General features: G+C 42.8%; 1 protein-coding gene and 1 pseudogene across 1 annotated transcript; both read left to right on the top strand.

The window, feature by feature from the left end:
• Positions 1–237: 237 nt before the first annotated feature.
• On the top strand, positions 238–997 carry LOC130456934 (ubiquitin-conjugating enzyme E2 D3-like; annotated as a pseudogene).
• A 1635-nt stretch (positions 998–2632) lies between these two features.
• Positions 2633–7305, top strand: CLPS (colipase). The gene is made up of 3 exons (XM_001369877.4): positions 2633–2765; positions 5186–5308; positions 7095–7305. Exons 1-3 carry the CDS (start codon positions 2682–2684, stop codon positions 7224–7226), a joined length of 339 nt encoding a protein of 112 aa, XP_001369914.1. The 5' UTR covers positions 2633–2681; the 3' UTR covers positions 7227–7305.
• The last annotated feature ends 7148 nt before the right edge of the window (positions 7306–14453 follow it).

Here is a 14453-nt window from a genome sequence, read left to right as displayed (position 1 = left end):
AGATAGCCTTTGAGATGTATAAAGCTCCCCAGCACTGTTATCTAATCTGAAGCTTACAATATCCTGTGAAATACCTCTCTGGAGCTGGCTGGATCCAGAAGGGGCCTTAGAGGCCATCTAAATTCAATGCCTTCATTTTATGGAAGCATCTCTGTTTGTTATCTCTATAGTCATCTCTGTTTTACAGACAAGAAAACTGAGGCTGGCAGAGGGTAAGAGATTTGCCCAAAGGATGATATGTTTCATCAGCAAGCCACAATTATGGGACCTAATGACAGCCCATATCAAGGCGGTATATTCTTTTTGACAATTCGTTTCCCTACAGACTACCCCTTCAAATCACCTATGGCTGCATTTTGTGGATGGGGAAAAGGAGGGAAAAGGTAGGGAAAGGAAAGTAGTGGGGTCTCTCCCAGCCTCCGTAGCCCCAGTGGGGAAATTGACAGGGCTAGGGAATTAAATTAAATCAAGCCGAACTCTAGGGATAGTTAGATAGGTTTATTGGGCTAGGAAAAGAAAGGTTTGGAAAGGCTAGAGAAAATTAGGTCTCCAGCAGCTATGTAGGGGCAAAAGGCTCTCCTCTCTTTCTGTGGAAAAGGTGCCCAAACCCAAGCTTCTCTCTTCTTTTATACTTTCTCAGACACCTCCCATGAAGGAAGTGGGATGTCTGAGGAAGTTGGGGTAGGGTGTCCTGGGAGGTGTAGTCTCCCGGGGTTCAGAGCCATTTAAAACACAATTTACAACAAGAATTTATCATCCAAACATTAACAATAATGGCAGCATTTGTCTCGGTATGCTAAGATCACAGTGGTCTCCTGCTTTAACTATTTCTAAAGTTCTTTTATCCATGTGTTCACTGCCATGTGATCCAAACCCAGATGACCCCTTAGTGCCAGAGATTGCACGGATCTATACAACAGACAGAGACAAGTACAACAGAATATCTGGAGGATGGACTCAGAAGTATGTCAAGCGATGCTACCTTAAAGTCGAATAACCTGCATTATAGCTGGAATAAATTTTAAATTCCTGTTTCTTTTTTGATTTTCTCATCTGACTGCTCCCCTTTCAGACCTTATCTTTCTAAATTTTATTTTTGTTTACTTCCCTCCATTCATGCAGATGATCATCTGAGAAGATTAAGTTCTTCCAGCTCTGGACAATAACTGCTTTTAGAAACTGTAAAGTAGTTAGAAGAGAACAATTGCCCAAGACTAGAATTTTTTTTTTTAATGGAACATGTGTATTATGTGGCCAGTGTCTTCACTCTAACTTGGTTATGAGACTAAAACCCCATTCCTCACTACCCTAACAGATGCTGAAGAACCATCTGAGGGGAAGGAGATGGATGCACAATTGTCATATCAAAAGATGCAACAATACTGTAGCAGTGTGCATTTTGTTTATGCCTTCCATTGTTAGAGATTTGAGGATATACCTTATGCTCATAATTGATGTGGTTGGAGAATTGGTACTGAATTTATAGCATCAACAAAACAGAAAACATGATGTATTTTATGCATGTCAATAAAGGAATGGCCTGTTCTTGTTCTACAGAGAATGGAAGTTGGAAGTCAAACACCCCTTGTATTCCAAAACAGGGTCTTGAACCTTTTGTAATTTGCATTTAAATTTTATTAGGAGGCTTGGCGCTATTAGTTAATCTAGCTACCAATAAACTGTTTAATATAGCACTGAATAAATGATGCAAGTTATCAATGGATGAGGGATCAACTAATAGCTCTGCTAGTAATTGATTTATTTTTCTTCAATAAAGTTGCATAAACTAAAAGAGAATTTGCCCAGAGCCACACAGCTAGTAACTGTCTAAAGTAACATTTGAATTCAGATCTCCCCGATTATTATGCACCCTAACTGCATTCCAGGAAAGGAAGATATGTATGACTATAAGATTCTTGGTCTAGAGGCTTAGTAACAGCAAAAGCCGAAACCTCTCTGACTATCCTTCCAACCCAATCTTTAAAAAGCGCTTCAAAAAGACAGTAACCCAAACCCAACAGCAAGACAGAGTCCGGGGCTCTCCTGCTGAACACTACTTGAAAGGTAGTTGAGAAAGTCCATTTTCAGGGGATAAGAGAGGACCTGGAAGCAAGGAGAAGCGCTGGCCAACCACCCATCACTCTAGGTTCTGCCATAAGGGCGCAGGCTAACTTCAGGATCCCGAGACAGGGGCTTCGCCAGCAGAAGAACACTTCTGACCCAGCCCTTGTAGTCCCAGGCTCTGGTGAGGATCAAAAGTCCATCCGCAAGGCAATGGCAAGCCTCCGCGGCTGGCTGCATTGCAGACTTAGCCTCAGGGCACACATTAGCTCACCCTGCCTAATCCTGTAAAATTCTTCGAGGTGACCCGGGACCCAGACTAGGGGGATGGATGTCATCTCAAGGGCATCTGGGAGATGGGGAGGGGGGCCGATGTCCTCAGATCCCCAAACGAAATGGGAAGCTGCCAGATGGGCACCAGGAGCTTCTGACCTGCCTCGCTTATCAGAGGCCAGTTGTGCACCTGCCCAGAAGATAAGAGGCATCATGGGATTGGGGGAGGCCGATCACAAGGAAGGAGGAAGGGGATTTATCAGAGCCACAAGGTCCCCGCACTCCCAGGCTCCTGACCTTTCAGCTCCACCGGCCCGCCTGCCGTGTTCCCCACTTCACTGCCTGCCATGGAGAAGGTCCTCATCCTGTTGCTGATCTCCTTGGCTGTAGCCTACGCTGCCCCTGACCCTCGGGGCCTGATCATCCACCTGGTAAGAGAAGCCCATCTGTGTCCTCTGAGTCCCAAAGCGGAGCCAGCTCTCTCGGGCCAGATATGTGATGTGCCTTTCTCATTCCTGGGCACAGCCGGCTGGCCCTCAGCAGAATTGTGACTGGGGCAAGCACCTATCTCTAGGATCAAAGGGCAAGAAGAAATACATTTTTTAATTCAATATCATTTTATTTAAAAAATATTTTCCCCTGGATACATGATGCATATTGTCTCCCTTTCCTCTTCCTTCCCCCTCCCCTATCACCCAAATCCTAATTTCTTTTTATTTATTTTTGTAAGAGTCGTCTTTTAAAACCAAAAGCCCAAATCCTATACCCACACAAACAAGTGATCCATCCATCATGATGTTCTCCTGCATTTCAAGAAGAGCCTAATCTTGAGGATAACCTAGTCTAAGGCTCACTGGGGAAAGCAAAGACCAGAGAGGGGAAATGACATGCCCACGATCACAGAGTCAGTAACAGAAAAACTAAACTCGGGTCCCCTTATTTCCAAGCAACTTCTCCCACAATGCCACAAAGCCTTACCAGCTTTCTATACTGTAGCCTGTGGCCTTACCAAGTGTCTACATCAACCCTCCTGAGCAGAGCAAGTTTCTACACTGCATCATGCTGCCTCTCCTGCACCATGATGCACAGGGCCCTGCCAAGAGTCAGCATTGTGCCAATTTGCCTTGAGGAGGGTTTATACAAACTGCACCGACTTCCCACATATCTCAGCTGTACCACTGCCATTTCCAGCTAACTCACCAGTATGCTTCTCCTCCAGACAAATGTCATGTCCAGGACCCTACCTGTCTCCAGCTGCTCAGTGTTCTTACGAGGCCTCCAGGGAATCCCAGGAACCCAAATTGGGCTACCCTTGAGTCAGAGCCCTGTACTTCAGATCTTTCTCCCCAACAAAACTTGCCTCTGCTCTTTTCTTCCCCGAATAAGGGGCTCCCTGTAGATTCTATCTTCCCTGTGCAGCCCCCATGTCAGAGGAGTGATCATCCACTCCATCCAGGAGGGGCTGTTAGTCCAGTGACTGAACCCAGATGGGCCCAGTGATGGGTCAGCTCTCCTCTCCCTCAGTTAGCTAATAAACCGATAAACCCATCCTGGTCAGGTCAATGAATCAGCGGGTTCTAATGGGTTAAATGGGCTTCTCCATCCTTGATATAATCGTGCCATAAGCCTGCCAAAAAACATAGTTTGAGGGGCAAATAGGGGGCTCATGAATTGAGAGCCAAGCAAAGAGATGGGAAGTCCTGGGTTCAAATGTGGCCTCAAAGACTCTAGCTGTGTGACTCTGCTGCATTGGAACTAATACTTACGTTAGATTCTAAGAGGAAAGATGAGAGGTCTTTTTAAAAAGCCTACTTCTTCAGAAAGTCATTAAAGAGTCAGTATGGCATTTGTTGGGAGGTTGGGAAAGAAGCTTCAAATCGTGCCTCATAGCCAGCCACCAATTCTGCCTATGGATAGGGCCAGCCTTAGCCTTCAGAATCTACCTAGGGAACCTAAGGAGTCAAAAGGTACCGAAGAACAGACCCATATGGGGCAGAAATGTGCAGGATGCCTGCAAAGGGCAGAATACCAGCCCAAGATCTGGCCACCAGAGCATCTAATCCTCAAGTCTAAGAGAGCATATAAATGATCTGAACCTGGAGGAGGGAAAGGGGGAAGTGAAGCCAGGGAGGGAATCGAGGGAATCAAATCTCCCTCGTTGCAGGTTGGGCATGCTTGCTAAGAGCAGGCAATCAAAGGAGAAGAGGCTTATTGGCTCACAGACCCTATGTCTAGAAGAAGCTTCAGACAGCATGGAGGCCCAAACTAGGAGTGTGTTGGAGCCCTCTCTAACTGGCTTGTGAGAGGAGATTGCTAAATTTTCAGTGTGAGCACTTAGACCTTGGAAATCAGCAAATGTTACAAATCAAGGCTGTACTTCTTGTTTTGTTGATTGCCTAGACTTGAGAAAAGTAGCTCTTTTCTAAAGTTTATGTATGTTAAATTTATTTACTATTATTTATCTATGTTAAAAACAAATTTTTTAAAAATTTAGTTCCAGATTCTACTCTCCCTCCCATTGAGAAGGCAAATAGTATGATACCCATTATACATGTGCAACCATGCAAAATATCAATCCATGCTCAGAGTTCATCAGTTCTCGATCCAGAAATGAATCACATTTTTCATCAGAAATCCTGCAGAATTGTCTTGAATCATAGTGATCAGAGTAGTTAAGACGGAGGAAATATCGATAATGCAGAGAGAACTGAAAAGCATCATTATTTTTTCCTGGAGGATATCCTGATTGTTAAACATTTACCAGCACACCCCTGCCTAGATGAAGTGGCTTGGGGACTTACCCCAGGTTGACTGGAAGCCATGGGGGGGGGGGGGCTGTGTTTTCTCACAGGACAATGGGGAGCTGTGCGTGAATAGCCTCCAGTGTAAGAGCAAATGCTGCCACCGGACCAGTGGTCTGAGCCTGGCCCGCTGTGCCGACAAAGCCCCTGAGAACAGCGAATGTTCTCCCAAGGTGAGTAGCTGAAGAGAGTTTAGCACAAGGGGGGGGGGGGGAGCAGAAAATAATAGAGATGGAGTGGGAAGTGGAAGGAATACTACTTATGTGCTGTTATTGGAGTTTTTTGCTAAACCTCTTCTGATCAGCCTAATCATAGGATCAGAGAGCTAGAGCTGGAAATAGCCACAGTGGCCATCCAGTCCAACCTTGTCCTCCAATTTAGAACCAAGAAGAATCACAGAATAATAGATTCAGGGTTGAAAGGCTTAGACATTATCTGATTCAAACTCTTCATTTTATAGGTGAGGAAACTGAGGACCAGAGAACTTAAGTGAATTAAATGAGGAAAATGAGGCAAAGGAAGATTATTGACTTCTTGGAGGTCACACAATAGATGGTGTCATGGATAGACCCAAGATGGGATCCTAATTCAGACACTCTTACTATCTCTGTGATCCTGATCCTCAGTGTCCTTATCTATAAAATGAGAGGTTTGGACTCAGTGACCTCCAAGTCCCTTCCAACTCTAAATCCATGATCCCATGACTATCAGAGGCTCATGGGAATCAGGTCTAGAGCTTTGTGGTTTCATTGTTTCAATGGTATCCAATTCTTCATGACTCCATTTGGGGTTTTCTTGGCAGAGATACTAGAGTAGTTTGTCATGTTTTCCCCAGCTCATTTTACAGATGAAGAAACGATGCAAATAGGGTGAAGTGACTTGTCCAAGGCTACACAGCTGGAAGGTGTCTGAAGTTAGATTTGAACTCAGAAAGATGAGTCTTCCTGACTCTAGGTCCAGCACTCTGCAATATGGCACCACTTACCCACTAAGTTTAGAACTACAAGGAACCTTAGAGATCATCTAACTGAACAATAAAATCTAGAGAGGGAGAAATAACTTCCCCAAGGTCATAGAGAGAGTAAATGGCAAAGCCAGAATTAGAACCCAGGTCTTTGGGTTCCAAATTTAGTACTTCTTCCATTATATCACACTGACCCTTGAGGGATGCTTTGTTTCTGAACAAAATCACTAGTGATAGAGAGAGAGATAGAACAAAAGTTCCCTTACTCCTAATCTGGTTCCCTTCTCACTATACTTCTGATGATTAGAGATCATCCTCCAAGCCATCAAAAATATTGTCTCTTTTCACCTACCTGGAGAGATAATGTGGTACAGTGGAGGAAGCTCTGGTTTTGGAGTCAGAAGACCATTCAAATTATTTTTTCTATTATTTCCTATCTGCATGACTTTGGGTAAATTACCTAATTTCTCTGGGTCTCAGTTTCCACATCTATAAAATGATTGAATTGGATGACCTCTTCAAGCCTTCCAACTCTAAATTCTTGGGAGTCTTATTGGTTCTAAATGGGAGTAGAGAAGAGAGGGGGAAAGAGAGTCAGGAATCTTATTTCAAGGCAACTAGGAATGCCCTGAGAAGTCTCCTCACCACATTTCTCTCATCAGGCATTGGAGGCTCATAGGAGTCAGGCTGTAAGGGACTCAAGATTGTTTAATCCAACCTAGTCATTTTATAGATGAGGCAACAGAGGCCAAGATCAGGGATGTTACATACTGATGGTCCCACAGTCAAAAACACGATCTCTCTAACTCCAAATATGTTGCTCCCTCTACTGCATGCTATCAAAGTCAAGATGGAGCAGAGGGTTGTGGGTGGGGAGGGAGTTCTACTTTCCCGCTGCAGCCCCCATGCAGAGGAGTGGGGAGCAACATGCTCAATCTAGGAGGGGCCATTAGACCACACTGGTCCAGTGCTGTGACAGTTCTTGTTTCCCCCAGACCCTCTATGGAGTTTACTACAAGTGTCCCTGTGAGAGGGGATTGACCTGTGAGGTGGACAAGACCATCGTGGGCACCATCACTAACAGCGACTTTGGTATCTGCCATGATATTGGCCGTTCAAAGGAATAAAGTCTTTCTCCACTTTTCCCTACGTTCTCCACCAACCCACTAGCTTCTCTGTCAATTAAAGCCCATCCTGCAAACCCTTTCTGGGCTAGGTCTGTGTCGTTCTTGAAATTAATTCATCCATCTCTACCCAGGGTAGTGATAAGGTGACCAGACAAGGTGAGATAGGACAAGGTTCTGAGTTGACAAGTGGAAGAAGGAGAAGCTGGGAACTAGTGGGGGTGGTGTCTAGAGGAGGGGAAAGGAATAAGCATTTTTATAGCACTTGCTTTATACAAGGCACTATGATAACTGCTTTACAAATTTTATCTCAGTTTATCCTCACAACCCTGGGAGGTAGGTACTGTTATTATCCTCATTTTACAGTTGAAGAAACTGAGGTCTAAGATCACACAGGTAGGAAGTGTCTAAGGCTAGATTTGAACTCAGGGTCTTCCCAACTCCAGGTCCAGTGCTCAATGAGCTGTGTCAACCAACTGCCTCTTATTATAGTCAGGGCTTCTCATTAAAAAAAAAAAAGAAGAAGAAGAAGAAGAAGAAAAAAGCAGAAGCAGGATCAGCAAATGAATGCCAGGGCTGTAAGGGAACTCAGATATTGTCTAATTCAAGGGGTTTTAATATGCATAGGGGAGAACCATCTGTTGGCTTTGGAATCAGAAGACCATTCAAATTCTTCTTCTGTCACTTCCTATCTGTGTGATCTTGGGCAAACTACTTACCCTCTCTGGGTCTCAGTTTCCCTATCTGACCTCAGATAAGAAAAAAAAAAATCCTCGTTATTTTTGCTAACTTCCAACTGAAAGTTGGCATTACTTCTATCATAAACATGGGCAGAAAACCATTATTCTAAGAAGGGTGGTCATTGCCTTCACCAGACTGACTGCTCACACAGATTAAGAACCCCTGACTTCATCCAATTATGCTGCATGGAACTCACAGTCTTTTACAAAAATAAAAGATAAGATATCCACAGACTCCAATCTACAGAGACATGACAATAGTAGCTCTTTGTTGTTGTTTAATCGTTTTTCAGTCTTATCCGACTCTTCCTGACCTAGTTTGGGGTTTTCTTGACAAAGGTACTAGGGTGGTTTGCCATTTCTTTCTCCAGTTCATTTTTTTTTAACCTTTACCTTCCATCTTGGAATCAATAGCCTGTACTGGTTCCAAGGCAGAAGAGTGGTAAGGGCTAGGCAATGGGGGTTAAGTGACTTGCCCAGGGTCACACAGGTGGAAAGTGTCTGTGACCAGATTTGAACCTAGAACCTCTCATCTCTAGGCCTGGCTCTCAATCCACTGAGCTACCCAGCTGCCCCCTCCAGTTCATTTTTACAGATGGAGAAACTGAGGCGAGGAGGTTTAACGTGACTTGTCCAAAAACACACAGCTAGTATCTGAGACCAGATTTGAACTCAGAAAGATGATTCTTCCTCCAAACCCAACACTCTATCCACTGCACCACTTTGCTGCCCTAGAGAGTGTGCTCTCAACACCCTCTGTTCTATAAACCTCCTTCTCACAGCTGGCCTCAGGGGAAAATAATTTCTATTTCTCCTTTCTCTGCCCCTCACTTCCTAATGACTGGGGCTCTCTTAGCCCCTCTGGGTAATTCAGCTGTGCAAACAGCTCAGGTTTGTTGGCCAACAAGCTGTTTTTAATCATCATCATCATCATCATTAATAATAGCTAACATTTATACAAATTATTACAAATGTTATCTCATTTAAGGCAGATAAGGGTTAAATGACTTGACCAGCATGATGCAGCTAGGAAATGTCTCAGGTAGGATTTGAACTCAAATGTGTGTGACTTGGACTCCAACTCTAGCCATACTTTGCCTAGTTTAATGACATTAATAGCAAAAACAAAGTTCAATGGAGAAATTAAAACTCTCATCAATGGTTGGAAACAGAGAAGGAATAAAAGAAACCTGGAAATGAAAGACCTGACGGGCAAATGGAATCACAACTTCTCCCTGGAGGAAGGAAGGGAGAGGGAGAGGGTCACCATTTCCACTCCTCTCCATTTGCCTGGAAAGCAGAGCATGGCCAAGTCCTCCCTCAAGCCTGTATTCTAATTGCCTTCCCAGTCTACTCACACCAGCCCATTTTCTGTGACATACTAACAAAAATAGAATGATCCTCCACTAACTCCACAGAGCTATGCCACTCACCAGATGACCCCCTAGTGATGGAATATTGCTTCAAACTGCCCTTTAATCAGGGAAGCCAGAAATCTATCCCCTTAGTGGCAAGACTAGCCATAGCCATGCCCACGCTATCCACTGGAGTGTCTGCCGCTCTTGTCTTTTCCTCCATTCTCTTTACAAAGTGAAGGCATTTCACAGAAGAAGAAGGACTCTCTGAGCTTCTATCTCAGGCAAACAAAGGGCTGCCCTGATGAGTTTAAATTAGATCAGACAATTGACATCCTCCAATAGGACTATCTCTGAACTGTCTCTAGGGTTGGATGTTCTGGAGATGCTACTGCAAGGAGTGGAGAGGTGGGGGGAGGGAAATCACACAGTATGTCTACCCAGCCTTTGACATAGCCTGCTATCTCTAACAAAGAACATTAAAGGCAGCTTTTAAAGGCAACAGCAGGTCCCAAGGAGTAACCTGGAAGTATGTGCATGTGTGTAACTTTAAAATATATCTATTTTTTATCTTTTAACATTTTTAAATTTATTTTTTTAATCTTTTTTTTAATATCACCTAAACTTGCCCCTGTATTCCATTCCTTCTCCATGGAAAGTAAACCTCAATGACAAAGACAAATGACAATGACAAAGAAGAAAGAGACAGAGACAGAGAGGAAGGAAGGAAGGAAGGAAGGAAGGAAGGAAGGAAGAAAGAAAGAAAGAAAGAAAGAAAGAAAGAAAGAAAGAAAGAAAGAAAGAAAGAAAGAAAGAAAGAAAGAAAGAAAGAAAGAAAGAAAGAAAGAAAGAAAGAAAGAAAGAAAGAAAGAAAGAAAGAAAGAAAGAAAGAAAGAAAGAAAGAAAGGAAGGAAGGAAGGAAGGAAGGAAGGAAGGAAGGAAGGAAGGAAGGAAGGAAGGCCAAGCCAATCAATATATTGGGGAAAAATCTGACAGAATATGCAATGTTCCACACCCATGGGTCTGATTAATTATTCTTGCTATAGAGTATGGGGAAAATATGAGTGAATGAAGAGATAATGCTGACCATCATAGTAGACCTGTAACACTATAACACCATCATGTTCCACTACTGCCTCCCCCAAATCCTCTCCCTTTCTCTGATTTCTGAAATTCACTCTTAAAACTTTGTGCTATTTAACTTATAGTTTTTGTGTGTAGGGATAGCTAAGTAGCACAGTGGATAGAGTACCAGGTCTACAGTCAGGAAGACCCAAGTTTAAATCCAGCATCAGACACTTGATAGCTCTGTCTGACTCTAAGTAAGTCACTTTACCCTATTTGCCTCAGTTTTCTCCTCTGTAAAATGAGCTGGAGAAGAATGGCAAACCACTCTGGAATCTTTGCCAAGAATACTTTAATAGGTTCAAAAAAGGCAGACATGATTAAAATGACTGAACAACAAAAATAGAGTGTTAGCCCTGGACAGATGAATAAGGAGAGGGATATTTTTTTCCGTTTTTAGTCATTTATGCCTTAGTGTAGATCAAGGAATCAATGATGGGTTTTTATAGAGAAATGGCCAGAGAACAAGGGGGAAGTGATTGGCCTCCTGGTGATATCTACACAACAGAACAAGGAAGGGCTATAACTAACATATCATCAACATATCATCACCAAAGAAAAATGATAAGAGATAAGCAGTTGTTTATTTATGCATGGACTGAGAAGGTCCATCTTCATTCCACTCAAGCTAAGATACCAGAAACAGTATCTGTGGATGCTCTCAAATTTACATGGGATTGTATCAGCAGAGTACACTACACATGCGCATAAGCCAATCATAGCCCCCAGTTACATTTACAGATATACTTGCTCTCTCTTCCTATTAAAAAAGGGTAGCAATTGTTTCATTCTTTGTTCTTGTAACCCCAGCCACCTAGCACAGTGCCTAGAAATAGTAGGGATTTAATACAAATTTAATAATTGATTGATTAAATATAGGTAGCCAAGCAGGTAAACTTTTTGGGTCGTCTTTAAATTAAAAAAAAAATATATATATATATATACATACATATATATATGTGTATATATATAAAGCTTTGTTGTTCAGTGATTAGTCATGCCTGACTCTTTGTGACCCCATTTGGGGTTTTCTTGGCAGAGATACTGGTGTGGTTTGCTATTTCCTTCTCTGGCTCATTTTACATATGGGGAAACTGAGGCAAACAGGGTGAAATGACTTGCCTAAGATCACATGGTTATTAAATGTCTGAGGTCAGATTTTGAGTGTGTGAAAATTAGAACCTGAGAATGACATAGATTAAGAGCTTACTAAAACTAGAACAGGTAAGGGTTATTCTTGATTCTTTTTGTGAGGACAGCAATTTCATTTTGGCAGTAAAAATAGGACAACAGTGCCAACTATACCCAGACCCTTCCAGTGCTGCTGCCAAAGGGAGCTTATCATGGACCAAAACTGGCATGATAGGAGTGGGAAAGAATCAAAAGGAATTTTCTAACCCCAAGTGATATATGTTGTGGATTGGGATCAAAGATCAGTAATCGAAAATGAAAGTCAGTCTAAAAGACGAGCTTATGTGTCTAAGACTTCATCACTGAAGAGCTGAAAGAGCCCCTAGAACTATGATTTAAAATGCTGTTAGACATGCCCACAATAACACACATATGTGAAGGGACTGGAGAAGAATTTATATGACAAGTAAAAACCAGCAGATGACAGCAAAGAACAGTAGAGAGAAAGTTAGTGGAAATGCCTACAGAGTTGAGTGGCACAGAACAGATCAGCAGAACTCTAGCCCAGGGAACCAGTTAACTTCTCCAGTGACTTTGCAGGTAGAAGTATGAGTTACTCAGGCCATGCATGTTGTTTAGTTACACTAAGTACCCCCTTGAGTAGAAATGCAGAAGAAAAAACATATGACTTCTCACTTGTTTCAATGGGTACATGATTTGGGGTTTTAGTTTTAAAAGACTGCTCTATTACAAACATGAATAATATGGAAATGGGGTTTGAGTGATAATACATGTATAACCCAGTGGAATTGCTTGTCAGCTCCGGGAGGGAGGAGGGAAGGGAAGAAGGAAGGGATTCAGCATCAATCATGAAACTATGGAAAAATATTTAAAAATAAAATTTTTAAAAATGCCAAAAAAAAGAATAAAAGGGAAAAAACAAGTACCCCCCTTTCATAGTGGTGGCATGGAATTCTGGGAATGTGAAGAGGACTTTCTTGGCATAGTTTACTATGCTATTTAATGTTCTTTAATTTTGTAACCAAAATCCCAAAGCCCATTAGTTTGAGATTCTTTCATCATTGGTGGACATCAATGCCCTACACCTATGAGAGGTTACAACAGGATGAGGTTGGTGGTGGGATGGAAGACTGGGATAGGGACAGAGACAGGGAGAAGAGGGAGAGAGAGAAGAACTTTTAATTTTGGGGGGGTTCTATAGTCTTTTGGGGGCTTTGAGCACTTGTGGCTTCCAGCTCTAAGAGAGATGGAAGGTTCCAGCTCCACTTCAGGTTAGTGATGGAAAAGACTGTAGGACATATCTGGCATGAGAAGAACAGACAATCTCCATCATACCATCATCCCCAGCTTGCTATCAGCACCTTCAGGGAACTTCCCCTTGTCTCTCTCTCCCTCTCCCTCTGCTCCCCCCCCCCCAACCACTGCCTCTGACTCTCTGTCTCTTTCTCTGTTTCCCTCCCTCCCTCTCTCTGTCTCTCTCTGTCTCTGCCTCTCTCTCCTCTCAATTTCTCTCTGTCTCCCTCCCTCCCTTCCCACCTCTCCCTTTCTCTCTTAGTTGACCAGTTACTTCATAATAGGAACTTCATAATAGGAGAGCGCCTTCACTCTGAACAGCCTGGTATATGTTCTCCTAGGTATACTTTCTCTGATTTCTGTTTTGCTATCAAATTGGATACATGGATTTCTTTGACAACTCAATGTATGTTCATTTTGGAACTATCTGATGGGGAGTTAAGCCTTGGGTTTAAAACTTGGGTCATCCATTCCCCATTAATGATTGGCAATCAGAAGTTTCATCTGCACCTGAAAAATCCCGTCTCCTATTTAAGGAAGCAAATATAATTCTAGGCCAGTCTCTTCTCTAAGAGAGAGCAGAATGGCCAAGCTTCTGACCCCAAACACTTGCTTTTTCCCCTCTTGGCAGCAAATGAAGCCTCCCTTGGAGGGTAGACAGAAAAGAGGCTAGAGATATCTATTATGCCCTCCTTTGAGCCACACAATGACACCCCCATTAAGTATACTTTGAGGCTGCTTAAAAACAAACCAAAACAATAGTAGAGACCCATAATTTGAATGGATGTGCCTAAGATCTAGGATGATTTTGGTTAATTTATAGAATAGAGAATCATCTGCAGAGATCAGAACTGATGGTAACTCTGAGCCGGATCTCTCCCATATCTCTCTTTTCTCAGATCCATTCTGAGATCCTCAAAGAGAATAGGTCCTATCTTCAGAAGAGAGCAGAACCGGGAGGAAGTAAGCTATATACAGGGAAAAGACATTTTCTGGAAGCATTTCCTAAGAATCCTCATCCCCAAGTGGTTCAGAATAGCCTTTTTACTCCCCAAAGTCTGGATTCATTAGGATCATAGATTTAAAGCTTCAAAGAGTCTTCAAGAGCATCTCGTCCAACCCTTTCATTTCATAGTTAAAGAAACTGAGACCCCGAGAGGTTGTGACTTGCCCAAGCTAACACTGGTAGTGATAAAGTCAAATTTGAACCCAGCTCTTCTGATTCCAAATCTAGTTTTTTGGGGGGGTTTTCCCCCATTGTGCCATTCTGCCTCAGCATTACCAAAACTGACTCAGGGTCAAAGAGAAAGTGTCCTCCAAAAGGAGGAAATATTGTAATGCAATGAATATCCTCACACTGGAAATCAGGAGACCTGGATCATAGATTCAACTCTGCCACTAACTCAGTTGTATGACCTTTGCAAGCCACCTCACTTGGGTCTCTGTTCCTTCCTTGAGATTGCACTAAAAGGTCTCTAAAGTCTATTCCAGCTCATTTAATTGACCTTCAGATCCTTTGGTCTTGTCCCCAAGACCTGTGTCTGTCCATACAGTGTCCCAGCAAT

This window comes from Monodelphis domestica, chromosome 2 (genome assembly GCF_027887165.1).
Source record: "Monodelphis domestica isolate mMonDom1 chromosome 2, mMonDom1.pri, whole genome shotgun sequence".
In the NCBI taxonomy this organism is placed as follows: domain Eukaryota; kingdom Metazoa; phylum Chordata; class Mammalia; order Didelphimorphia; family Didelphidae; genus Monodelphis; species Monodelphis domestica.
Note: the sequence above shows the minus strand (reverse complement) of the source record. Positions and strands in the feature narration are given on the sequence as shown.

Coding starts and splice junctions, on each gene's coding strand:
- CLPS (XM_001369877.4), top strand. CDS start 2,682: ATGGAGAAGGTCCTCATCCTGTTGCTGATCTCCTTGGCTGTAGCCTAC. Junction 2,766..5,185: donor GGGGCCTGATCATCCACCTG/GTAAGAGAAGCC, acceptor GTTTTCTCACAG/GACAATGGGGAGCTGTGCGT. Junction 5,309..7,094: donor ACAGCGAATGTTCTCCCAAG/GTGAGTAGCTGA, acceptor TGTTTCCCCCAG/ACCCTCTATGGAGTTTACTA.